Here is a 26,285-nt window from a genome sequence, read left to right on the forward strand (position 1 = left end):
CACATGAAAAAATGTTCAATATCACTAATTATCAGAGAAATGCAAATCAAAACTACAATGAGGTATCACCTCACACCAGTCAGAATGGCCATGTTTCAAAATCCACAAATGACAAATGCTGGAGAGGCTGTGGAGAAAGGGGAACCCTCCTACACTGCTGGTGGGAATGCAGTTTGGTGCAGCCACTGTGGAAAACAGTAAGGAGATTCTTCAAAAGACTAGGAATAGACTTACCGTATGACCCAGGAATCCTGCTCCTGGGCATATATTCAGAAGAAACTCTACTTCAAAATGACACCTGCACCCCAATGTTCATAGCAGCACTATTTACAATAGCCAAGACATAGAAACAGCCTAAATGTCCATCAACAGATGAGTGGATAAAGAAAAAGTGGTGTTTTTATACAATGGAATACTATTCAGCCATAAAAACTGACAACATAACGCCATTTGCAGCAACATGGATGTTCCTGGAGAATGTCATTCTAAGTGAAGTAAGCCAGAAAGAGAAAGAAAAATACCATATGAGATTGCTCATATGTGGAATCTAAAAAAAAAAAAACAAAACAAATACAAAACAGAAAAAGACTCATAGACATAGAATACAAACTTGTGGTTGCCAAGGGGGTGGGAGGTGGGAAGGGACAGACTGGGATTTCAAAATGTAGAATAGATTAACAAGATTATACTGTATGCACAGGGAAATATATACAAGATCTTATGGTAACTCACAGAGAAAAAAAGTGACAATAAATATATATATGTTCATGTATAACTGAAAAAGTGTGCTCTACACTGGAATTTGACACAACATTGTAAAATGGCTATAACTCAATAAAAATATTAAAAGAAAAGAAAAGAAAACAAACAAACAAAAATAAAATCACTTTCTCATACCACAAGTAATTAACACCTAGGTTGTTCAAAACATAACATGTTACTCCCTCTCCTGATTGCAGAATACTACTTTTTACCCCTGAATTCTCTCTTAATTCATGTTCTTACTAGCAACCCTGGTGTCTATGTCAGAAACCTGGGAGCCATCCTCATCCCGAATAGCTACAATCTTGAGAACAAAGAACAAAAATATGGGTATCACACTCTAATCTATATTTCAAAGCTTCAGGAATCAAAACAGTATAGTACTGGCACAAAAACAAACTCATAGATCAATGGAATGGAATAGAGAGCCCAGAAATGAACTGACCCTTATATGGGCAATTAATCTACAACAAGGGAGGCAAAATAGACAATGGGAAAAGACAGCCTCTTCAGTACATGGTGTTGGGAACACTGGACAGCTACATGCAAAAGAATCAAACTGGACTACTTTCTCACACCATATTAAAAAACTAAGCTTGAAGTGGATTAAGGACTTAAATTTAACACCCCAAACCATAAAACTCCTAGAAGAAAATATAGGCAATGTGCTGTTTGACATTGATCTTGGTAATTTTTATTTGATATGTCTTCTCAGGCAAGAGAAACAAAAGCAGAAATAAACAAATGGGACTATATGAAACTAAAAAGCTGTTTCACAGCGAAGAAAACCATCAACAAAACGAGAAGACCACTTACTGAAAAAGAAAAGATAATTGCAAATTATATACCTGATAAGGAGTTAATCTTCAAAATATACAAAGAAGTCATACAACTCAACATCAAAAAAACAAACAGCCCAAGTAAATATTGGGCAGAAGACTTTAATAGATATTTTCCCAAAGAAGACAAAAGATGGCCCAGAGACACATGAAAAGATACTCAAAATCACTAATCATGAGGGAAATGCAAAGGAAAACCACAATGAGATATCACCTTACATCTGTTAGAATGGCTATTATCAAACGTATAACAAATAAGAAATATTTGCAAGGATATGGAAAAAGTGAACCCCTGTACACTGTTGTTGGGAATGTAAATTGGTGCATCCATTATAGAAAATGGTATGGAAGTTCCTCGAAAAATTCAAATTAAGACTTCCATATGATCTAGCACTTCCAATCCTGGGTATGTATCCAAAGAAAACAAAAACACTAATTCAAAAACACAGATGCACGTGTATGTTCACTGCAGCATTATTTACAATAGCCAAGATATGGAAGCAACCTAAGCGTTCACCGATAGACAAATTGATAAAGAAGATGTGATATATATATAATATATATATAAAATATATAAAATGGAATATTACTTAGCTGTAAAGGAGAATGAAATCTTGCTATTTATGACAACGCGGATAGACCTAGAGGGTGTTATGCTAAGTCAGAGAAAGACACATACTGAATGATTTCACTTATATGTGGGATCCTAAAAAACATGAATGAACATAAAACAGAAACAGAGCACGAGTTACAGAGGACAAATAGATGGTAGCTAGAGTGGAGTAGGGGAGGAGATAAATAGATGAGAGAGATGAAGAGGTACTAACTTCCAGTTACAAAATAAACGAGTGATAGGTATGAAATATACAGTGTGGAGAATAAAGTTAATAATAAAGTAATATATTTCTTTGGTGACAGGTGGTAACTAGACTCATTGTGGTGATCATTTTGAAATGGATAGACATATCCAATCACTATGTTGTGCACCAGGAACTAACATAGTGTTGCAGCTCAATTATGACTTCAGAAACAAAGAAATAAACAAAACCCAACAAACTCATAGAAAAAAATTTTAGTTTTTAGGTTACTCTACTGTGGAGAATGAAGATACAGGCAGACCCACAGGAGACTAAGTCATTCAGATGAAAACTCTAGGAATCCTGTTCTCAGGCAAGGGTAGAATGGAGGGCTTGTGGATAGGAGATAGAACTAACAGGACTCGGTACTGGTGGAATGCACGTGGTCCTGAGAAAGGAATCTGGGATACTTCCCAGTTACTCTGCAGGGGGATGTGGTACTGAGACCGGGAGTTCAGGAAAAGGAGCGCAATTTTTTGCAGCTTAGGCTAAATCAGTTTATGAGTCAAAACCTTTGCAAGGCTGGTTGTCAAGTTGTATTAATGGGCTTAAGCCATGGGTGGAGGATATAGCTCAGGCAGAGGTTTCACTGTCTGTTGATCTTTTCTTCTGCTTGATCTGGTCTGTTGAACCCTTCTAATGAACTTTTCAGCTTGATTATTGTGTTCTCCAGCTTGTTAATTCAGTTTAGTATTTTGAAATATTTCTACCTCTTGGCTGAAATTCTCACTTTATTCGTGCATTGACCTGGGTGAGCTTCTTAGTCACCTATTTTGTTTGTTTGTTTTTGGGTGAATGGAGGCTATTTATTAAACACAAATTATATTCAAAGGGAGCGCTGTGTAAGGGTTTGTGGAATATTTCCAAAATAATGACCATATATGATTTAAGCCATGCATTTATTACAAATAGCAGGATGGCTGTTAAGGAAAATACACGTCAGCTATTTTGAATTCTCTGTCAGGTAAATTACATAGCTTCATTTCATTAGGGCCACTTTCTAAAGATTTATTTTGCTCCTTTGTTTGGAACATCTTTGGCTGATTCTTTATTTTCCTTGACTCTATGTTGGTGTCTGTGCATTAGACAAAGGATGAGGGGAAACAGTGAAGAAGGAGGGTTGTGAGGGGAAAGAAAGTATGAGAGGTTTGGGGAGTAGAAAAATTACTGGCGAGAGAGTGATGTGCAGAGACGGGAGGTGTTGGGCACGGTGTGGGATACTTACAGCTGAGATTATGATGTTACAGGTCCAGGTAATGACAAGACCAAGGTATGGCTGCGGCGCAAGAGGAGCGGTGCAGGGAGGACATTGTCATCGGATGAGGCGATCAAGGTCAGGGTGTGACGGAGCGGTGAGTGGATTGCCTTGGCTGATAGAGGACGCACCAAGAATGATAGTAGCAGTGAACTTTTCCATGGCCGGAGGGGAGGGGTGGTGGGAAGGCTGCTGAACACTGGCACCTGGAGAAGCTGAGGGGGGTGTAGGATGGCTGCCTGCACGTCGGAGTGGCTGAGGCCTGCGGTCCCCTCCACCACCAGGTAGAGTCTTCAGCGTCATCCCCCACCTTCCTGGGACTCAGCCTTTAACACCTCCCTCTACCTTTGAACCTCTGATTCCAGCTCTCCGGAGCCCATGCCTTCTCAGCAAGGAAGACGCCTCCTCAGAGAGGTCAGGCTCTGACCTGCCATTTTCAGTTTTGTTCCAGGGAATTCAGAGTTTCCCCGGGCACCAAAGCTGAAATCGGGGGCACTCCTCCAGGAGCTCTGCCCACGTCTCCCTGAGGTGTGACTTCTCTTCAGTACCTGAGGGTTGTCTTGTTTTGTGATTTTTCTCCACTTCACCTCGTGTCCTGTCAGGTGGCCAGGCTGTGAGGCTGCCTGGGGCAGGAGGCTGTCTTCTCCGAGTGCTTGCAGCTGTCAATAAATGTGCACTGAGCCAGTGAGTGTAGGGAGTGTGTCCTGTAACCTTTCAGCAGGGATGCCAGGAGAGGTGGAAGGGGAGGGGGCAGGTGGAGGAGGAAAGCTGTTGTTTTGGGGGAAATGGCAGAGCAGACTGGGTCTTTTGCAAAGTCAGGAAGTGTGTGTGTGTGTGTGTGTGTGTGTGTGTGTTTGGGTGGGGGTGGGGGTGGGGGTAGGAGTGGGAGGGGTCCATCCTTACCTTCCCAGGCTTCAGGGGAACAGTGAGTTTGGGGAGCATTATGGGACAGACCAATGAGTGGGGATTTGGTTGGACAGAGATGCTGATGTCCGAATATTCTTCTAAGCAAACAGTTTTATCCTTAAAATGAATATTATTGTATTAAAATAAATAAAATAAAAGTAATAAAGAATATGAATAAGAGCTAACTCTTCAGGAAGTCCACATGCCCTTCACAGGGGGTGTACAGCTCAGTGGTGGAGCCTGTGTTTAGCAGGCATGCGGCCCTGGGTTCAATCCCCAGTACCTCCATTAAAAATAAATAAATAAAAAAAACCTAACTGCCCCGCCCCCCCAAACAAAAGAGCAAACAAAGAAACAAAAAATGTAAGGACTTCAGTTAAGCCCCGGGACACTGCGGGTGTCCCTTTTCTGTCCTAACTAGACTTCAGCAGGTCAGGGTCTCCTCATGCACTTTGCTGTTCTTTAACTTAATAGACCAGGAATCCTGCAGCGTGCAGGATTTGTGTGCGGTTTCCTGTGCTCCTGTCCACTTTTCTAAGATTCCGTGTCTGCGTCTCCATTCCTCCCTCAGTGTCCTCCCCAGGGAAGCGCTCTTTCAGTTCACCGCGCCGACCACTAGAGGGCGGCAGAACCCGGTGGAACGTGGGCTGACCCCGCAGAGCAGCCACTCTGGGGGCCCCTGGGTTACTCCTCCCACCCAGGGAGCTTCTGGGCTGCGTCCCAGGCAGCTGCTGCAGGGTGGTCCTGCTGTTTCCCCCTCTGAGACCTGCTGCTTTGGAGAGGATTTCCGGAGTGAAAGTTTAGAGACAGGGTCTCTGAACTCTCTAGATCACGCACTCCGTTCAATAATGTATTTGAACGTGCAGCTATCTTATACGCACAAATGTTACACATATTATAAAAACATACAGACAATACCTTAAAAGAAATAACATTAAAGCATTTATCATAGAACTTCTAATATTTTTTCTGCCTCCCTTCTTGCCCCCAGATCCCTGGAGCACCCCTGGGGCTGGTCATCCCTCTCTGGTCCCCTGTTCAGAGGTCAGCTGAGCTTGGAAGGGCCTGGCTCCTGTGGGTTTGACACACGAAGCCATGACCCTGGGCCTCCGTCTCCCAGCTGTAACATGAAGAAAGGAAGACTTTCCTCAAGGAGCGTAGTACAACATTCACTGAAATCAAGGATGTAATGCTGAGAGTGAAACGGCACTGGGAGCAGGTGGGCTTGAGTATTTGGTGACGGTCTGCAGAGGGCAGGGGCCCGGCCTCAGGGCTTCAGCCTACAGGTCAGTCTGCGGAGACCAGTCTCCCTGACATGAAGGAACAGGGTGTCGGGCATCCTGGGGAGCTTAGAATCAGCTTCTCAGGCTTGGTCAGGTCCTCTGTTGCCTTTACTGCCCCAGGCTGCTCTCCTCTGATTCTCAGAGGCCAAAGTGCCAGGCCTGCGGGCCTTTCCCATGACTTGGCATTGAACTCCCTCCTGTCAGGAGTTGTCTGTTTTAGCCTTGACCCCGGGTGAGCCTGACCCATGTGGGTCTGGGAGAGTGAGTCAAGTCTTCCCAGGTTGCTGACTGGGTCACCCACGTGGGGCAGTAGAAACACTCACACCGCAACTCACACACTGACATGTCAGTGTCTGGGGAACGTGCTTGAGACACCCTGGGCAGATGTGCCCATTCTGGTGTCCTGTCTCAGGTACGTCAGTGCCGAGGGCCAGGAGGATCCTACCCCTTCCTTTTTCCCTCTTTCTCCCTCTCGCCTTCCTTCCATCCCTGCTTCCTTTGCTTCCCTCCTTCCTGCTCTTTCTTTTCTTACACTATCTTTCTCTCTGCTTCCTTTCCTTTTAATTTCCTGTTTCTGTTTTGCTTAATAGTGCAATAAAATTTATTACATGTTTGCATTCCCCCCAGTCTCACTCATTTTCATTTATACCCCTCAGGGCTTGGTGGGAGTGCTGCCCCCTCATGTGCCCTGGAACCTCAGACTGTGGAAGCAGAGTGGATTGCCTACTCAGAGGGGATCGGGTAGGTGCTGTGGGCCTGGTGGGCCGGGGCAGCGCCGACTCCTGGGAGCGGGAGAGGGTCCTTAGGACGTCCCTGAGCCACATTTGTTTGGATATTTCAGTTTGGAGATGACAGCCTATTCTCTGCCCTCACTAGAGGGGCAGAAGTCCAGGTTCAGAGGATGGTCCTGTCCCCAGCTGTGCCCTTGGGGACTCTGCTCAGCAGCTCCCTGGGTAGAGTTCCCCACCATCCAGGGTCATTGTGGTTAGAGAAGGAAGGAAAAATTTTAAAGTTGAACCAAGCCATTGCCTCCTGTGTGAGTGTGTGTGTGAGCCTGATTTTTTATTTTTCAGAAAAAGAGCAGGTAGAAATAGTTGTTTTAACTTTCCCTGCAGTGTAATTTAACCCCGTGAACACTTCGATTTAAGTGTCTTTTAAAACAAGCTTTATCAGATTGTGTGTTTTTAAAAAAGGGAGATTATTCCTTCCCATCCAGTAACATTGAAAAATCACAATGTATTTTATGTCACCGTTGTTTTATGGCTCAGGTATTTATCTGAAACTGTTTTGAAAGTACTTGAAGCAAGTAAAAGATAAGAGGTATTATACGGCTGTTAAGAAAGTAAAATATTAACCGCATTAACATTAGGAAAATTTATATTTCGAGAAAGAAAAGTCATCTGTGGCTAGTGAGCAGTCTTTGTTGGTAAAGCAGCCGGAGCATGACCCTGATGCCTGGCAGAGGGCGGCGAAGTTTGCTGTTTTGTCCCTCTTGCGGTTGTTCAAGTGTCCTTCCCGGTGCTTGGGGATAAACCTTCCCTGTACTTTGTCATTTCCACCCCCCTCTCCCTCCCCGTATGGAATCCAAGGGCTGGCATTCAGGCCGAGATAAGCTTTCTGGCCAGATCACCTCGGGGCATTTCGGAGTCCAGGGTCCGCTTTCTGCCTGTCCTTCGGGTGGAGTTGTGTGGCGCTGGGCGTGGGCAGGGGGCAGTCTCCCTGCAGCTCGAGCCCCTCCCTCCTCTTCAAAGCTAGTGGACTGAGTGTACTCAGTGTGTGGTTGTGAATCTGTGAGACGTGGTTTCCTCTACTGCACAATGAGGATAATAATGACAAGCACTGGGCAGAAGGCAGGTGGAGTGGGAGAGACACGAGCCAAAGTCACTTAACCCATGACCCCCGGGCACAGGGCAGGCTGGAGGGAGCATGCAAGGTGGAGGAACCTGACGTTTCCCACTGAGGGATGTAGTCAGTGATGCATTTGTGTTTGGGGTAGATGGGAAGATGGAGGGGGGCTGTGGCATCCAACCAGGGCTGACTCCATTAGCTCAGAGGTAACAGTCTTCATGTTTCTCAGTTTTCTTTGTGTTTTCTCAGGCCTAGAATATTTTCTGAAAGTGGATGAGGCTGAGTAGCTCATGTGCTGTGGAAGGGACTCCTGCAAACGAGGACAACTTAGGTTTATCGAGTGTCTTCTACGTGCTGGACCCGTGAACAGCACACACCGTGCCTCCTCTCCTGGATTCCAGTCATTCCCCAGACAGACACAGGTGAGGGCTGTGGAGGAGACAGGGTGCCAGCAAAACCGCAGCAAGCACGTGTGTGGGGCACATAATGGGGATCAGGAGGTCAGCAAATTCCCTGAGCAAGGTCGTCTGAGCCAGGCGAGAAATGAGAGGAGCGTGGAAGTAGCTGCTGGCCATCGACATGAATTTGTGAAGTCTCTGGAACTTTCCGGTAGGTTGGAAGTAGACTGGGTGGGAGAGGAGAGTGTCAAAAGAGTGCCCCTTTGATTCTGTTGGAGAAAACTGGGTGACCACAGGTGGCCTTCACCGAGGTGAGGAACCTGCGGGAAGGGAGGGGCTGGAGGAAGGCCCGGTCTCCTTGGTTTTCCTTTGGAGACCACAGAACCGGGCCTTTCCTGGTGTCCACTGGGGCCTGGCAGGGGTGGGGGGTGGGGGGCGGTCCTGAGTGGCTGTACCAAGCCTTGGGTGATATTAAAATCTTAACAAGCCTTAGGGCACTGTCCCATTGGTCTGGGCAGGCCCAGTGTCCTGGAGCGGGTCCTGGAACCTCCTGATGCCTGGGGTTAACCCCTTGAAGGAAAAGGAAATGAACTAACTTCCCTGATGCTAAAACTGTTTGCTGACTCTTTGTAAGGCATCCTGCAGTTTGCTTTCCTCCCTTACTGCTTTTGTGCTGCTGAGTCCCCCTGGGGCTTCTCCCTCACACTCTTTACAACAGCTTCAGCCCAGGGGCTGTGCTCCAGGAAGAGGGCAATGGGCCCATAGTCTCAGAAGAATGACCAGACCCTCTGCAGTTCCCCCAAGACAGGACGGTTCATGGAGGTTGAGGGGAATGTAGCAGCACCCTGTAAAGCGCCCTGATTGCTATCACCTTTTCTGTTCCATCCAGTTTTTTCCAATAAAACCTCAAGACCCCAACTCTGAGATGGATTCACAGTGTCTAAGGCATGAGCCTGCCGTGGCTCCCTTTGCCTGGGAAAGCAATGAAGCTGTTCTTTTCTGTCTTTCCCAAACTCTGCCTCTGAGTGTCAATCCGATTTCGGGGCACAGAGGCCAGTTTGGGGCAGGACCCTCAGTTGCCAGGTTGAGGGGAGCTCCTGGGTCATCGGTTGGGGAAGAAAAGAAACAGCCACATGGGGCTGTGTTTGTGTGCAATTTACCAGCAGACATGGAATCATCTCAGTAGTGAGCGGCTGGTCCGGACAGAGCCAGGCACGGGGCTGGGTACGGTCCTGGCTGTGCCACACACAGTGCCCTCCCCTGAGGTTAGAAGCCAGCCGTCCAGGAGGGCAGCACGTGCTCACACTGCGGTTGTTGAGTCTGTGCCTGTCTGTCCCCCTCAGTGTTGTTTCAGGGCACCTGGACCTCCTCTCCGTTTGCTGCTCTGATCATGCTGTTTCTGTCTTGATAGCTGGGGTGACCGTCCAGAGGGCAGGGCAGAGTCTGCGGGGAATGCTTTTTGCAAGTTTCACTTTCAAATAGTGGAAGGAGTCAGAGAAGGGCGGACTCCACTGTCCGGGATCGTTCTGACGGGGTCCCCGTGGGCTGGTCTCTGCAGGTACCCGTCAACCTGGGCCAGACTTGGCTTCTTGTCCCCTCTCCTGGGAGTCCCTCACCTCTCAGACTCCGATTTGGACCTGGAGTTAGGATCTGGGGCTCTGAGCCACTAAGTGGAGGTGCAAACTGTGCGGGCAGATTTGGGATCTCCTGGGGTCCCTGAATCTTCTAATGCTCCTGAGATAAGGGACGCTTCAGAAGTCCCAGCCTTTCTAAGCTGGTAAGTTGGTTTTGAAGTCCCTTGTGAGCCAAGAAGAGGAAGCAGGGAGCAGCTGGCTGTGAGGAGGAGGCTGAGCACATGGTGGGCCTGGGGGCAGGTTCTGGGTGGTGCTGGATGATGGTGTGGCCTCAGGATGACCCAGGACAGCCACAGTGAGGGTTGCACCTTCATTCATTTAATTCAATGTTGTATCTGTAGCACTTCCTAGGACCGTGTCCTGTTCTAATTACATGTAGTGACAACAATATAAATTCATGTGATTCTCATTAAAAGCTTGGGATGGAGATGCTGTTAATATGTCCATTTTGTAGTTGGGGAAACATGCAGAGAAAGTCAAGAAACTTGAGTGAGGTCGTCACAGAGAGTGGCCCAGCCTTGGAGGGAACCCAGTACTCAGGCCTCAGAATCTGTCTGCCCAGGACCCTAAGTTGCCTCCTCCCCAACCCTGAGCAATAAGTCATCTGGGGGTCTCTTCTGTGACCAGGACTGATTGTACCTCCTGCGCTGCTGTGTTTCCACTGGGTCTTTTACGCTGATGCAGAAATCTTCTTGAAAGATATTGAGGATGGGAGGAGGGTACAGCTCAGTGGTAGAGTGCGTGCCCAGCATGCATGAGGTCCTGGGCTCAACCCCTGGTCCTCTGTCAAAAATAATTAAAAAGTAAATGAATAAATGAACTGAATTACCTTCTCCCCCATCACTAAATAAATAAAATAAATAATTATAAAGAGGGAAATGTAAAAAAAAAAAGAGATTGAGAATAAGGATTAACTTGTTAGTGGGACTGACTGGGCACCTGGGTGCAGGACCATGTCTTTGGTCCCTCGCAGGAAAGGGCCAAGTGGACTGAAATTCAGGTGAACTAAACAAGGAACAAAGGCAGCACTGGGTGCCTGTGACGGGACCCATTGTCTCCTTGAGGAGGAGACACACTCCGAGGACTCTCGGTGATTCCTGGTCCCAGGTCAGCCGCCGACAGGAGCTGGCATGTCCTCCGTGGTGAGGGGCCTGCGTCCGGGCCCTCTGTCCTGGGGCAGCACTGGTGGCTGTGAATAATGGAGAGACAGAGGCCGGTCTCTGCCCCGGGGCCCCCGGTGCTGAGAAAGGAAGTGCCTGGCTTTCTGGGCAGAGTGGGCTGTGCTGCAGGTGCCATTGGGGTGGGCAGGAAAGGGGTGTTTTTTCCCAAGCCGACCTAACGGTTGTCTAGCACCACAGAGGCCTTTTAAAGGGCTGGGAGGAGCCCAGGCCCAGTGTTTTCCTGGAGTCCGGGTTGTGGGGGTCCCGCCAGCTCATCAGCATAAGGATCAGGAAGGGAAGGCCCCTCTCCTCCTGGGACTGTTGCCAGCCCTCCCCCTGCCCTCCCCCTGGGCCCCCGGGCTCTGGGCTGGCCCTGCCTGCTGCCCTGTCTCTCTCCCCAGCCCCGAGGAAATGGAGGATTTCTGCAGCCACTCTGTGCTCTGCCATCTCACCTGCCTGCTCCTCCTCGTCCAGCTGCCCACTGCGGGGTCCGTAGGTGAGTGTCCCCATCCCTCTTCCGGGGCCCTCTTGGGTGGATGGGAGCCACCCAGCAGCTGGGCAGGTTTGTCCATCAGGAGTGGGTGGCTGTTTGAAGAGTCCCTTCTCTGGAAAGATTATGCTCCCCTAGCCGGTAATTGTAATTAAATATTTAAGAACAATCTAAACCATAAAATAAGGGTAAGGGACTTTGATAATTGCCCAGTGAGGAGTTTATGATGTTTTCAAAAGTCAGCTATCAAAAAATGTGACAATTCCTTTCCATTCCTTTATTGTTTCCTGGCTTCATTTTATTAAGCACTTACTCCTTCACTCCTTCATGCCATTCCACATACATTTATAGGGTGTGGACTTTGCATTAGGTGCTATATTTGAACAAAACAGGCACATTTCTATTTTTATGGAGACTACAGTAGAGCAGGAAGCAATGAATAATAAAAGAAGGAAACAAGTGTAATCTCCATTTTGTTACAAGAGATGAGAGGAGGGGCAGTGAAGTAGCCCCCGGTGGGGCGGGCAGGGGTGTGGGAGGTGGGAAGCGGGCCGGCAGCAGTTTTCAGTGAACACAGTGACTTGGGGAAAAAGACTTGGAGGAGAGGGAGGTGAGCCTGTGAGGATACCCTTGCGTGGATGGTTTCTGGAGGAGAGAAGAGTCAGTGCAAAGCTGCCTGAGTTTCTGGGATGTTGAAGGCCTGTGGAGGCTAGTGTTGGCTGGAGCTGAGTGAGCGAGAGGGAGAGAAGCAGAGCCAGGGGTCAGAGAGGCCCTGGGGGGCGTCCCTCTGGCCTGTGTTTCACTGGGGTATCTGAGGAGCCATTGTTAGGCTGTGAGCTGAGTAGCGACATGAGTTACAGTGAAAAGAGCTGCAGATGTGGGAGTGGGGAGAGGAAGACACGGGGAGACACAGTCTGCTGTCATCCTCCAGGGGAGAGATCATGGTGACTCAGGCAAAGTTTGAGCGGCTCGGGAGGTGAGAAGTCAGTCTTTGTTTTGTTTTTTTGTGACGGTTCCGTGTATAGGCAGGAGGTAATTAGGTTCATTTCTTTATTTTAATGGAGGTACTGGGGATTGAACCCAGGACCTCGAGCATGCCAAGCATGCACTCTGCCACTGAGCTGTACCCTCCTCCCTGAGAAGTGTTTCTTTGGACGTCCAGCGGGGCTCTCCTGAAGAAGAGTCGTGTCATGGTCCATCCTCCAGGTCTCAAAAGGCCAGTGGCTCTGAGAAGATATCAGTGGGGTGAATACTTTTTTTTTTTTTAACAAGCTGAGATATGAGTTCCTGTGGGTGATGAGAGTGAGGGCAGGTTTTAATGGAAATAGCATTGGTTTTGCTTTTTGGTGCATGTATGATTCAGCCGAGGAGAAAGACTTGAACAGAAGTAATAAAGTTTTAGGGGTGGCAGTGGAGACGTTCCTGGGTGTGGCTGAAGGATCTGGGAGGTCTGACCTAGTCGCAGGTGTGCTCTTTGCTCAGGGCTCTATGTTATCGAAGTATCAGCGTCTGGGCGGTTCTTTAGAAATGCACATGCTGGTGCCCAGCCCAGACCTGCTGGTTGAGAAGCTCCGGGGACAGGGCCCAGCAGTGTGTGATTTATAAGCCCTCTTGCTGTTTCCACTGCATGCTGAAGGCTGCAAACCCCTGCATCACAGCCCTCCATGAAAGGACGTGAGGTCAGGAGTACAGATGAATGGATTCTCCGTGACATGATTTCTGGGTCACACAATTGTGGTCGGAAGATCCTGCCCAGATTCAGGGTCTTCACAGCTCAGTCCATCAATTCACTGGTCATCTCATCTGATACCGGGGTCTACCCACCTGATGGTGTGTGCTCCCTGCCCTCGGTCTGTGTCTGTCCTACTTTCTTGCTCCTATGTCTGTGTCCACAGAGGAGTTCTTGGTGTTCAGCCCCTCAGACCCCATCGTGGCAGTGCTCGGCCGGGATGTCACGCTGCGCTGTCGTGTGTTCCCGACCATGAGTGTCGAAGACATGGAGCCGATGTGGTTCCGCTCCAAGTTTTCAGAAGCCGTGTTCATCTATCAAAACCGACAGGAGCAGAATGAGGAGCAGGTGGCTCAATATGTAGGGCGGACCTCACTGGCAAGGAGGGACCTCCTCACACAGGGGGAAGCTGCTGTGCGCATCCATAATGTCCAGGTTTCCGACAATGGGCTGTACACCTGCTCCTTCAGAAAGGGAAGTTTATACAAAGAGGCCACTTTTGAGCTGAAGGTGGCAGGTTGGTGACTTGATATTTTTGAGTTGCGGAATATTGGGGTTGGGAGGAAGCTCAAGGACCATGTAATTGGACCACTCAGTTTATAGATGAGGAACAGGAGGCACATTCACTCCTTTCATCATCCAGTGCAAATACATAGAAACCTTATTGTGTGCCACGTCCTCTTCTGTGAACCTGGGACACATCAGTGGACCAAACAAAGTTCCCTGTGCTGTGGAGTTTATGTTCTAGAGGCAGTACATAAATACTTAGATCAAGAGGTTACAGAGGATGTTATCAGGTGGTAAGCACTTAGGATAAAAGGCCAAGTCAAACAGTGGAAGAGGACCAGGATGTGGGTGAGGAGGGCTTCAGTGTTACATGGGGGTTCGGGGTGTGACTTACTGACAATTTGAGCAGAAGCTGAAAGGAAGTCAGGATTTAGCCAAGTGTTCGCAGCAGAGAAAACGCCCAGCGTGAAACCCTTGTGGTAGGAGTGTGGCTGGTTTGCTCTGGGCACACATGGAGGCCATGATGGTTGGTAAGACGAGTGAGTGGGAGGGTGATGAGAGGTGACAATGATGGAATAACGAGATGTTCCTGGTATAGGGTGTGCAGAAAGGGTTGCTTCATGCTCTCTGTGGTGGTCAGGAAGAGTTTATAGGTAATACACTCGAGCAGGCACTTGTGTTCACCAGACAATGTTCCAAAGATCCCTTGAGGTTGATGGATGGGAACGTGAGAAGGCAGGGGGCGCATACAGCATGTTGATCATAGTTCTTAGCAGTTAACCAAAGAATCCTGGGGTCTTAAGTGTGTGATCCCGGAGGGGCACAGGTAGTGGGAGTATGGAGGAAGACGAGAGAAGGAGTTTGGGAGGGAAGGCTGATGCAAGGTCATCGAAGACATTGTGTGCTGGGCTATGGAGTTTTGATTCATGGGTGAGGAAAGCTTAAAGGGAGCAGGGCCAGGAATGTCCCCTTTGTCAGCTGTGAGGAGGCTGGATGGAAGGTGAGCAAGGCTGCAGGCACGGATGCAGTGATGGGGCGGAGAGGATGCCTCAAGTAGAGGCAGTGACGTCACGTAGAGAGGGACAGGAGTTATCACACATCAGAGGTTTAAAAGGTAGAGTCAACTGAGTGAGTGGATCTGGGGACACAGAGCGTGTGGAGGGAAAGTGGGGACTGCAGAAGCACCCAGTGTTTTGCCTTGGCTGTTTATTCTTTAGTGGTCGGGATATTGAAAGTTAGGTGTGTCAACTGAAGAAATATATTCAACCTAAGAGCTATGAGCTGAGTTTATTTCAGGATCTTACTGAGGGCTCTATAATCTGGGAAACAGCCTCTCAGCAGCTCTGAAAAACTGACCCAAAGTGGGTGGCAGAGAAGTCAGTATATTAGGATTCTGGGTAGGGAATGCTTATAGTCAAGCATACATCTCGGAATAAAGTTATTGCTACCACCAGGATCAGATAGCTCAGTTAATGATTTTAATGCTTTACTATGTATGGGAATATGCAAGAATCTAGGTTCAGTAAATTTTTCCCCCTATCTACAACTGTCTAAGGGGCCTGTTTTTCCAAAACACAGAGTACTTATCCTGTTTTTCATCCTGAATTCCTTTTGGCATGTACTGTCAGTGAGTGAGCAGCGGCTAATGACTTGATCCTTGTAGAACTGGATGGTGGGCAGCATTCTTTGTTTTACACGTTACTTATGTGTTAGTTACCTGTTTCCATAATAAAGCTGTGTAACAAAGAGCCACAAAAATCACAGTGGCATACAGCGATAACCATTTATTTACTTCAGGCGTTAAGGAAGTACAGCTGATTCGGACAGTAGTTGACTGACCTCACCTGGGCTGACTTATACATCTTTAGTCACGTTGGCGAAATATAATTAAAAACAAAACCTCCCAAACCAAAATCCTCTTCACAAATTTAGGGAGAAAGAAAACAGTTTAATTATTAAAAGGGCAATAAAGCAGAATGTGATACACATGGCAGGCAATCTACCAAGAGATGGCAAAGACAAAAAGAAATCTCCCCCTTTTATAAAGCCAAGCAGATGCAACCCATTACTTAACTAATCCTCAAGTCATAGGACTTGGAAGCACCATTTGTCTCATGGTTCACCCTAAATTTTCCTGGTAGTTGAGGTAATCATTACCTATGTTAGCCAATTGGCTTTACCCAGAGGAAAATAAATCCTCATATCTTTATGACGGGGGGAAGCTTTACACGTTGGAGCACAGTGCCCCCTGAAGTTAGGCTCCTACCCTCCCACAGGGAAGGGGAAAGTGGGAGTACCAGCTCTCCTGTGGTTTATTTTTCAGAGAGATGGCCCCCAGGTTCTAGAGAAAGCCATTCCTGGGTCACAAAGCTGGCAAAAGCTTAACTAGTTTTTCCAAAAGGATTTATGTACGTTTCAAAGAGGGGAGAAAGTACCTACAATTACAGGTTTCCGAAAGTAAACGATTTAAGAAAAAGGAGGGGGTAAACCTCTTCCCTTGAATGAAGCCTCTTACTTTAAAATTTTATTTGTCCTTATGGTCAGCTGAGGAGGTCACATAGGACCTTGGCTGGGTCTGTTCATAGGGGTTTGTTGAAGTGACTGTAGGAAAGCTTCAGCTGCAAAGGCTGCACTCAACCGAGCAGGTCCTTCCCGAGGCGGAGGGCAGCCCAAAGGCACAAGCCCTTTACAGCCTCTGCTCGAGTCACGTGGCTGATCTCCCACTGGCCGGTCAAGTCCCATGACCCAGCCCAGGGGCACAGTGTGAAGGCACTAAAAAGTGTGTAGCAGAGGGCGAGCTGGACATGAAGATAAGTGAAGATCCTGCCTAATTTTCATAATCTATCACTGACAGGGCAAAGTCACATAGTCAGTTCTGCGACTCTGAGTTTGAAGTGGATGTGAGGAAGCCCAGCAGAGGTGAACCTGTGGGTATAAGGAGGGTTCCTCAGGGGACAGGGTTGTCAGCCTATCTAATTTTGGTGATGACTTACAAAGAGAGGCAGTGGGTGTGGAAGCAGGTGCCCTGGGAGAGTATGTGAGGTGAGGAGAGTTAGGACAGGGGTGGAACCCTGGGCCAGATTCCTCCCGCTGTTCACCTGGGTGTCAGCCGTTTCACCTGCTGACTGGGGAGAAGGGCCCCAGGCCCCGAGTCCCTGTAGGTCTCCTTCCTTCTGTTCCCCGTGGAAGGGCCGCTGCCTTGCTCCTTGCAGGGGGCAGCCTGTCCCCAGAGCCCCGCAAAAGCAAAGTGAGTGGCTCCCCCTGCAGTTGTGCACACGTAACGCTGCCGGGGTCCACAGCAGCCAGGCGGCCCCCCCCCCCCGGGCTCTACATCGTCCCTCCCGCAGGTGTGGGCTCTGCCCCTGCAGTGCGCATCACAGGCCCGGAGGAGGACGGGGTCCGCGTGGTGTGCACGGCCTCGGGGTGGTTCCCGAAGCCCCAGGTGCAGTGGAGAGACCTCCGTGGAGGGAAGTTCCTGGCGTTCTCTGAGGCCCACGCCCAGGATGCTGAAGGGCTGTTCAGTGTGGAGGCCACTCTGGTGGTGAGAGACAGCTCTGTGGGGAACGTGACCTGCTCCCTCCTCAACCCTGTCCTGGGCCAGGAGAAGGCCATGGCCATTTTCATCCCAGGTCAGCGCTGCTCCCAGCTTCCGGCAGGGCGGGAGGAGGGTCGGGCGTTCCTGAGTGTGCCGGGCTGGGCCGCCCCGGGCTGTGGCCCTGACGGGGTCTGTGGCTGGGCGGCAGCGCCCTTCTTCCCCCAGGCGTCTCCCTGGAAGCTGGCTTTCCGGGTGAGCCTGACTGTGCTGATGATCCTACTCCTTGGGGCTGGATGTTACACCAGGAGAGAACATGCCACAAAGTTACAGGAGGTTGCGAAAAAGAAGCGTCTCTGCCTGGATAAGGAGCAGGACCAGCGGGAACAGGAGGAGGCGCGGAAGGAGATCGGTAAGACAGGACAGCGGCCACGGCTGGCGAGAGTGGCAGCCTGTGCTGAGAGGGCCAAGCTGACCGCAGGGCCGAGTCCTGGGCTCCAGCCCTCCAGGGAAATCCAGGCCCGGAGCGGGTGGCTGGGGAGATGCAGGGAGGACGGCCGGAGCCGTGGAGGCTCGGACGGGTCTGGAGTGGGAACGTCTTCCAGGTCACATACAAAGAGGTTGTTTTTGTGGATTCTTTTTCTCAGGGATGGGAGTTCATGCGTTTTTTTCACTCTCTTTCAGGTGAACTCCAGGCACAACTTGGTGAGTCCTGCTTTTCCTCCTGAGCTCTCTGCATCCCTGTCGTAGGAGACCTTGTGGTTCTCAGCTCATGTGTTTCCTGTACGTTGCCTTTCAGCCTGGAGGAAGTCAGTGTACCTGGCTGGTGAGTGACTCTCCAGATGTGCTTGGGTCTCCTTTCCTGCCTGTGCCAGGGCACCGCTGTCCTTGTTTCTGTCTAGACACAAACATGTGGACCCCCTCCCCTGGGGTGGATGTGGAAGCTGGTGGGAGGCAGAACCCAGCTCCAGGGGTCTCCCCGATCTGGGCTGCTCTTTGCTACCCAGTGCTTCAGAGCGTGGCTGTGACGGTGACCCCTGGGGCCTGCCATGCACTGGGGTCTTATTCCAACCCTGACTGACCCGCTATACGGATAGTTTCAAGCCTTGAATGCATCTGGTTTTCAGTCAGTACTTGGAAGCCAAAACCACGTGCACTGAGATGTCATTAAAGAGCTATAAATGAAGGGGGTGATTAAGTTTAGGAGTGTGACTTTCTGTCTCCACCTCAAAACACCATCCGAGAAGAGTATAGTCTGTCCAGTTTCTGTGGGTGCTGATCAAAAAGTGATTGTTAGGAGAGGGGGCGGACTGAGCTGACCGTGCATGGAAATGTCATGGGCTGGGCTGTCAACAGCCCAGAAAAATGATGTTTATGTCTAGAAATATTTCATCTGAGAACGATTGGCCACTTTTACCCCAGAGCTCACCTCACATTCCTGTGCTTATATAATTCCCATTTCAAGTGATTTCCCAAAGATATCTTTGCCAGAAAAAGACTGGATATGAGAATTCTTTCTTAGAACAATGTAATAATTTGTCTTTTATTTGTTTGATCCTTAGTGGCAATAGTGAATGCAGATTGTATATTAATTTTTGAGGTTTTTAAATGTTTTAGTGGAGGTACTGGGGATTGAACCCATGACCACAGCATGCTAAGCATGTATTCTATCACCGAGGTATATTCCTCCTTACCAAAAATGTTTGAGGTTTTTTAGGCACAGAACAACTAAGTAACTTGCCAAAAGTCGCATCGTAGGAGCGGGACAGTGGAGGAACTCAGCCTGCAACGCAGGCCTCCTGCCCTGTGGTCCAGGGGATTCCGCGTGGGACCTGCTGTCTGCACGTGGCAGGAGGTCACCTTGTCTCCAGCCTCTCCCCCACTGCAGTTAGTCTCACCTGCAGAACAGAGGGGAGGCAAGGGCCAGCGGAGTCACGCTGAGTGGGCTGGTTCTAGCTGAGGTCTCACCAGGGTGTGTTCCCTTTCAGCCTGGAGGAAGGCCCAGCTGTATGCAGGTGAGTGGCTTTGAGTTCCTGTGGCCTCCCCTTCCCAGCCCGGACTCTGCCCTCTTCTCCATCAGGGGCCCCCACACCAGGGAGGGGTTGGTGATCTGTCTCCTTATCACTTCTGTATTCTCCATCTGGAGTCTGCAGGGACTCCTTGTGGGAACACAGGGCTGCCTCCATTCTGGGCTATCCCCCCGCAGGTCACTGTTAGGGTTAGCAACATTCTCCCCAGACTCCTTGTCCAGCTGCTACTTCTTGTTGTTGCAGAGACAATGGAGAGGTCAGTTGTGAGGGGAGATGGCAGCAGGATAATGACTCAGGAATCGCTCATCTCTACAAGATTCCAGCAACCATGCTTGCCTGCTTGGGACTCAGGTTTTCCTAAGGGAGCCTTTTGGTTCTTGATTCGTGTCGCTCCAAAACTCCTACTCTTTTGGATCTACTTTTGGTTTTCCGGTGTCTTCCTGGTCCTCTGGGCTATTCGTCTTCTCTCTGCTGCTTTTTCTCTAACTCCCTGTCCAGGCTGTGTGTCTTCCTCTAAGACTCCTTAGTTGCTGAGGAATTAGTTATTCTAGAGCAAGCTTTCTCGATCTGGGAAACAGAACACGTGGGATGTTTATGGATTTCTGGAGTGAGGGTCTGTGAAAGATCAGAAATTACATGCAAAATTTTGTGTATATGTTTGTGTAACAGGAACCGAATGTAACAACCATTCTCTCTCCTTTTCTGAGAAATCTTATTTGCTGATAGGCTCATTCCTTGTTGGGCTTATTAGGGGCAATATGTGAAGACCGGGAAAGGAGCAACCTAGAGGAATCAAAATTGTTTCCCAGAAAAAGGGTGGGGAGAAAATCAGGGAAGATAAGACCAGAAGGAGGAAGAGAGGAGGCGATGAGGAGGAAGTAGAGGGTCTGAGATTCGACTTATAGAGATTTGGGGTAGCTTGGAGGGTGAGAGAGAGACCACAAGTCACAGCCATGTAGCTCTGAGTTGGGGAGCACACAGCGCATGTACAAGTTACTTCGGTGCATAAAGGGTAATCAGCTCCTCGATCCCTCTTTGAGAAATTTCAGTAAAGACAGTTATTTTTAAGCCATTTTAAAGTAACCACCTAATTGAGTTTGCCTCTGATAATGAGACCACCTCAACCTTCTTGTGGTGGTTGGGGCAGGAGTGTGGTGCGGGGGATGCTACTGCAAGGGGGGTTGTCCAGAGGCCCCATCAGCTTTGGGGTGAGTTAAAAATCTGTATCCTCTGAACCTGTGTTCAATGCCCTTTCCTAGCTTGGAATGTTTCTTTTTATGGTCAGAAATATAGACTGTGAGGGATGGAGAGAAGTATTCCAAGGGGTGAAGGCAGCCTGGGGACCGGAGGTGTGAGGAGTGAGGATCTCGCCTTCGGGATTGTTACTGATTCTCCCTGGGATTTATATGTTAAACCTGAGGGTCAGATAGTCTTCTTTTAGCATCTGCCCCCTTGTCTGCCTGATTAAAGAGTGTGTGTTTTAATGTATACCTGTATACACCTTTCTATTTCTGTAAGGACAGACCGTATTACACCGGAATCTACATTTTATATTGACAGATTCATAGTGTGAGGAGACCAAAGGTCTGACCTGTTTTTTTCATAAAATTGAAAAAATGATTTGTAACTTATCGATTTTCTGTGGAAATTAAGTGAAGAATAGCAGAACACTGGACACATTGTAGAGTTTCACAAATGCCAATTCTCCTTTCTCCTCCTCCCCTTTCTTCTTTGGTAACCTCTTCTGGCTGTGATATAGAAGTTTATATCTGGTATCAACTACTGTTTTTGTGAAGTACAAGTGAATTAGTGTTAATCTTTTTCTCAAACGGTCATATGGGTCAGGCCATTTCATGCGATCTTATTTCTATCAAGCAAATCAACAGAGATGGAAATAATTTTTGCATAAACCTGTCTTAAGTGGAAATAGTGGTCATATATTTATACCCCTAATGTGCAAGAAAATGTCATTTACTTATTTCTATAAATGTTCTAACCTTGTTCCCCAGTCTCCGCCGTGTTGGAGGCAACAGCTCTCCAGAGCAGACATTTCAGGGTCCTATGACTTTTATAGGTTTTGCTTTGCCCCACGAGCTTCCTTTCTTCTTCCCAACAGGGAGTATGAAGGTTGGAAGAGATTATGTGGCTCTGAGTCAGTGGGGTAGGGGTCCCTATGCTGTCCTCTTAGTTGCATCAGGGCATCACCCTGTGGAGACTAGCCTGAGCTGGCCCTTAAGATGCTTGGTTTGGGGTCTGCTGAGGAGTGGCAGGTCCTGTGCTGCTATTTGGGCACTGTTGTTCCCCCGATACCGGTGACCCCATCTCAAGGATCTTAATCACGTCTGTAAAGTTCCCTTTGCCGCAACATATTCACACATTCTGGAGTTTAGAATGTGGACACCTTTGGGAGCCTAGCACATTGAGGTTCTCCTGGAAGCTTCCAACCTTTCTGGGCAGTTATCGGGGGCAGCAGATGACTAGATCCAATATTTTGGGTTCTCCCTTCCGTATAGGAATATTTTTGCTTCACTACCCTGTGAAAAGGGGAGGAGAATTCGTTAGTGTCTTTTCCTCTCACTGAATATATGTGTTTCTCACTTTGAACATCTCTGTCTCTTACTTCAAATCTTTCTGCTGCCTCCAAGCTGGGCAAGACTTCTGTGATGCTCTATCCTGGATTGTTTGTACTCAAAGCTTGTAGTCATCCTTTGAGTTCAGCTCAGCCAAGTTGTATTCTGTCTACCAATGGCTTGGAGGTAACCTGAACATTCAGCTCAATTAGTTCTTGATCATTAAATGGAAGCCTTGGAAATTTTGATCTCCCCATTTCTTTCTTAATAAAAGCTAGCTTTCAGGATAGATGTATGACTAGGGCCTTGAGAAAGCATTAGTTTATAGTGAAATCTGGGCAATGATGTTTATGTTCAAATTGACATCAAGCCTCTCAGTCCCTTGTTATTAAGCTTAGCCTTCATGGTAGGATGCAGCATGATGATTCTGTATGTGTGTGTGTGTGTGTGTGTGTGTGTGTGTGTGAAAAGAAACACATGCATCAGTTGAATGTTTCCAAGGCATTTCTCCCTATAACTCTCTCATCAGTATGTTTCAGTAGATTAGGTACCGACCCTTATGTGTACAGTCTCTGAAACTCCCTGAAATGAAACCCGTGGTTCTCTTGTAGATTGGCGGAAGGAGAAGTTCCAGGACTGTGTGTGACTTCGAGCTCTTTCTGAGTATTCCTTCTGCTGCCCTGGGGCTTCCCCTTCATTTCTCTGTGGTGATGGAGATGCCAGCGTCATCGGTGGTGGTGGGGTGGGATGTGGCCGTGATAGTCACATAGTTGGGGCTGGTGGGTGTGCCTGACTTTGGGTGCTAGGTAGAGATGCTTCAGTCCTTGGAGTGTAGGCTGGTCCTAAAGGGCCCTGGGACATATCTAACCCCCAAAGCAGCCTTGTGGTTCCTTCCCCAGCCTGGAGGGTCATGAGCTTGAGTCACAAGTTTCTAACCTCAGGGGGCTTAGCCTTACCCCATGAACTTGGAGTCCAGGCTGGGGGTGGTTGGGAGATCTTGTTATGGGGCAGGGGTATTCCTTGCATTACAGGCAACTTTCTCTGCAGGTCCTGTCACTCTGGATCCAGGATCTGCCCATTCAGGCCTTGTCTTCTCTCATGAAATGAAACGTGTGGCCTTGAAAGACTTTCGTATGTTCCCATTAGAGTTCTGTGCATACTGGGCTTTGAGGGCATCACAGCCGGGCACTGGTACTGGGAGGTGGAGGTCAGAAACGGAGACAGAAGTGAGTGGGCCTTGGGGGTCTGTAGGGAAAATGTGGAAAGGATAGGTTGGTACTTACAATTCCCAGATGGGGGTTGTGGGTTATCCATAGATGTGAATTTGGCTATTTTGCCTGTACTTGCCCTCAGACTTGGATCTCCCTTAGGCAGTTTCCCCACAAGGTGGGGGTGTTCCTGGACCACGAGGAAGGGGATGTCTCCTTCTATAACATGACTGACGGCTCCCACATTTTCTCCTTCCCTCAGGCTTCCTTCTCTGGGGCCCTCTTTCCATACTTCATGCTTATGTCAGGAGATGTGTCCATGACTGTCTGCTCCACGGCGGGTGGGTCTGAGGGGCTCCCTGTGCCCCTTAACAGTTCTTCTCTGGAGGAGCCTGTGAGCCTCCCAGAGGAGGGGTTCTGCTCAGGCTGTTGTGCTGATGCTCCCCCGGGGGTTCAGTCTCCATTACTCCCCTGCAGCCCTGGGGCTGCATCCCCATAGGGCCCCCTCACTGTCCCAGACCCCTCACTGTGGCCTTTCCTGGAGCTGGAGATCCCATGTGACTAAGGCCTCAGAGTGGACTGTTGATGGCTGGGAGTCTTGCCCACCTGCTCTGGAGACAGACTCCTGGGCGTGTGGTTAGGAGAAGAGTCAGTTCATGCCATGTGCTCACGTATCAGATTATAAAAGTTGACTCTTGGAGCTGGTTGAGGGGTAGGGTGCATTTTATTTGGGGAAGTATTTCTTTTGGTAATGAAACATATTTCATGAGGTTTTTATACTGTTTGGATAGTAGATGATGAGAGGTTGAATTACTCTGCAGAATAAAGTGGTATTTCCTTTATCCAATTTGAGTTTGTGCAGAAGAACCCAGAGGCTGACAGTGGGTCCCTGCTCTATCTGAGAGATCTGCACTATCAAGCCAGAAAAGCTGGCCATCAAAAAATTTCCAGGGAATTGAGTAGCTCCTGAAAGGAGTCTGATATTTTAATTTTATGTATTTCATATTCTGAGATGGATAGAACACACCCATTTCCCTTTTTTTTTTAAAAATGACCTATAGTCTGTTTAGAATGTTGTGTCAATTTCTGGTGTACAGCATTGTATTTCAGTCATACACATACATGCGTATATTCCTTTTCATATTCCTTTTCACTATAGGCTACTACAAGTTATTGAATATAGTTTCCTGTGCTATACAGTAAAGTTGTTTATCTATTTTATACATAGTAGTTAGTATTTGAAAATCTCGAACTCCCAATTTATCCCTTGCCACCCGCTTTCCTCTGGTAACCATAAGTTTGTGTTCTATATCTGTGAACCTGTTTCTGTTTTGAAAACAAGTTGATTTGAAACACACTGATTTTCCCAAACCTCAGTAAATTTCTGTTACTTGTGAAAAACTGTACCAAAAGATTGAAGAGAAAGATCTGGGTTTTTAATTTTTGTTAATAGAAAATAGAGAATTGCGATTTGAATTAAGATATAAATGAAGAGAAAATTTTCAGAGGCCGGGGGAATTGCAGAAAGCTTTGACCACCAGCATGGAGCCAGCTGTTAGTGTAGTGTCTCTCAGGACTACCGAGTCCAATAGTAAATGTTAATGGAAAACTACAGCAAAGAAAGAGAAGCAGGACTCTTGAGGACTCAGACCTTTGGGAATGGAGGTGTGGTCACTCAACCAGGTGGAGAACCCTGACCTGCTCCGGTTCTGGGTGAGAAGACACAGAAGGTGGGAAGTGGAAGAAGTCATGGGTCCCGATTCTGCCCTGTGACCAATTACAGAAAGAGGACTTTAGCAGCCTTGCGTGTTTTCTCTTTCTTGTCATGTGTGTGAGTGTATGTTGATTTGTGTTCATGTTCCAGTTTCTTCCTCTCCCTTCTTCTTTCCCTTATGCTTATATTCAAGTTGTTGGAGGTTATGTTTGTAATACAGTCTTTGTGGACCAGAATGATCCAAGGCATTGTGACTATGTTTGAGGAGTAGGTAATGGAGCAGTGTTGGCTCCAATTTCTAGGACTGTCTGTCTTCTCATTTTGGGGAAAGGATGAGAAATTCTGCATTTGTAAGTGAAGCTTTGTCTTGATGGGAGAGAAGGCAGAGTTGTGTTATTATATGGAAGTTCAACTGTGTGTGTGGCAGCTGAGTGGCCAAAGTGTGGACTGTGCTCAATATCAGTTTGTTGCCTCTTGGTCCCAAATCTACCCTGTATTTCCCCTGCTTTGTGGTCCTGGAGCTGAAGCCCATAAACATCTCCTCTCGCATGTGGCGCAGTGTCAGTTACTGAAGGGGACACTGCAGACATAACAGAGGGCAGGGCTTGTCTTGTCAGTCTGGTGCTTTTCTTCTGGATCCTACGATGGGACAGCCAGTGGCCTGCACAAGGTCCAAGATTTCTCTTTTTTTTGTGAACTTGTCTGGCATTGCAGCAGGCTGTTTTCCAGAGACTTGCTTCCCGTGGAAACTTGCAGACCTCCAGTGGGTGATGTCCTGCCCAGCAGCCTTGGCTGGTGACACATTGCAGAACTTCTTCACTTTCCAGGGGGCTACAGTCCCCTTTTACCCAACAAGCTCTGAATCCCAAATCCTCTCTAACGAGAGTTTTCTCCCAAATTTCTCCTTTGCTTGGGTGTCTGCCTCAGCCCTAGAGGTGATGTGTGCCCCCCATACCTGCCATTTCTCTATTCCTTAGTGTGGTTTTTTTCCCCTCCTTTAATAGTTAACTTTTTGCTAGTTAAGGATTTCTCATCTCAATTTTCCCTGTTCAAATGACTTAATGTGATTTCTGTCTCCTAACTGGCCTCTGACTGACGTAAAATCTAAAGTGCAGTGTAGCTTTGAGCAGGGCACTGCACTGCCCTCAGTGTGTGGAAGGAGTAGTGGAGGCACTGACAAACTCATTAAAATGGTTCAGCCCAACAACAAAGTCACACAAACATATTCTTGGAGTGTTTGTGTGGATTTTAAGTATTCTATATGTTAACGTATTTTCCATTATACTTATCCCCACTTCCATTTGTCTTGTACCTTTATGATACTATATTACTTTTGGATGAGCTATCGGCATATTTCCCTCAAACTCAAGAAAAAAAATAAAGAAAGGTAAGCATGTGATTTGAATCATCCACACAAAAGAAGAATAATCTTTGTAAACAAGAGGACTAGTTTCCTGAGTAAGTCCAGAAAGAATAATAAGAAGAAGTTCAACTATGAATTTTCTGCCAAGGGTAGAAAAAGGAACCGGGCAAAAACAAGGCAGCAGTGTAAATGGAAAACTA

At 48.0% G+C, this 26,285-nt stretch overlaps 2 protein-coding genes across 5 annotated transcripts in view; both read left to right on the top strand.

Moving 5' to 3' along the window:
- LOC102507588 (butyrophilin subfamily 1 member A1) overlaps window positions 1-5,832 on the top strand; it is a 58,986-nt gene extending 53,154 nt beyond the window's left edge. The window contains exons 14-16 of one of the 2 annotated variants that reach the window (XM_032462732.1): window positions 3,706-3,810; window positions 4,079-4,127; window positions 5,611-5,820. In XM_032462732.1, coding sequence (XP_032318623.1) covers window positions 3,706-3,810; window positions 4,079-4,127; window positions 5,611-5,672 — 216 coding nt within the window. In that variant the 3' untranslated portion in view covers window positions 5,673-5,820. Of the gene's footprint in view, window positions 1-3,705; window positions 3,811-4,078; window positions 4,128-5,610 lie in introns of both variants that reach the window. The other variant, XM_032462733.1, reaches the window with a different exon arrangement.
- A 14-nt stretch (window positions 5,833-5,846) lies between these two features.
- Window positions 5,847-24,035, top strand: LOC116656650 (butyrophilin-like protein 1). 3 transcript variants are annotated; one of them, XM_032462749.1, is made up of 13 exons: window positions 5,847-6,314; window positions 6,559-6,643; window positions 8,000-8,172; window positions 9,707-11,438; window positions 13,328-13,678; window positions 17,016-17,297; window positions 17,412-17,612; window positions 17,885-17,905; window positions 18,000-18,026; window positions 19,189-19,215; window positions 22,412-22,438; window positions 22,848-23,007; window positions 23,271-24,035. In XM_032462749.1, the coding sequence occupies exons 4-13, from the start codon at window positions 11,354-11,356 to the stop codon at window positions 23,329-23,331; spliced, it is 1,242 nt and encodes a 413-aa protein (XP_032318640.1). In that variant the 5' UTR covers window positions 5,847-6,314; window positions 6,559-6,643; window positions 8,000-8,172; window positions 9,707-11,353; the 3' UTR covers window positions 23,332-24,035. The 3 variants fall into 3 exon arrangements, with proteins under 3 accessions (XP_032318640.1, XP_032318638.1, XP_032318639.1); XM_032462747.1 differs by lacking the exons at window positions 5,847-6,314; window positions 6,559-6,643; window positions 8,000-8,172; ... (1 more) ...; window positions 22,848-23,007; window positions 23,271-24,035 and adding exons at window positions 8,179-8,359; window positions 19,474-22,391; XM_032462748.1 differs by lacking the exons at window positions 5,847-6,314; window positions 6,559-6,643; window positions 8,000-8,172; ... (1 more) ...; window positions 22,848-23,007; window positions 23,271-24,035 and adding exons at window positions 8,179-8,359; window positions 19,474-22,391 and having other exon boundaries at window positions 11,344-11,438.
- Window positions 24,036-26,285: the final 2,250 nt, after the last annotated feature.

The sequence above is a fragment of the Camelus ferus genome, chromosome 20 (assembly GCF_009834535.1).
Source record: "Camelus ferus isolate YT-003-E chromosome 20, BCGSAC_Cfer_1.0, whole genome shotgun sequence".
Taxonomy (NCBI): domain Eukaryota; kingdom Metazoa; phylum Chordata; class Mammalia; order Artiodactyla; family Camelidae; genus Camelus; species Camelus ferus.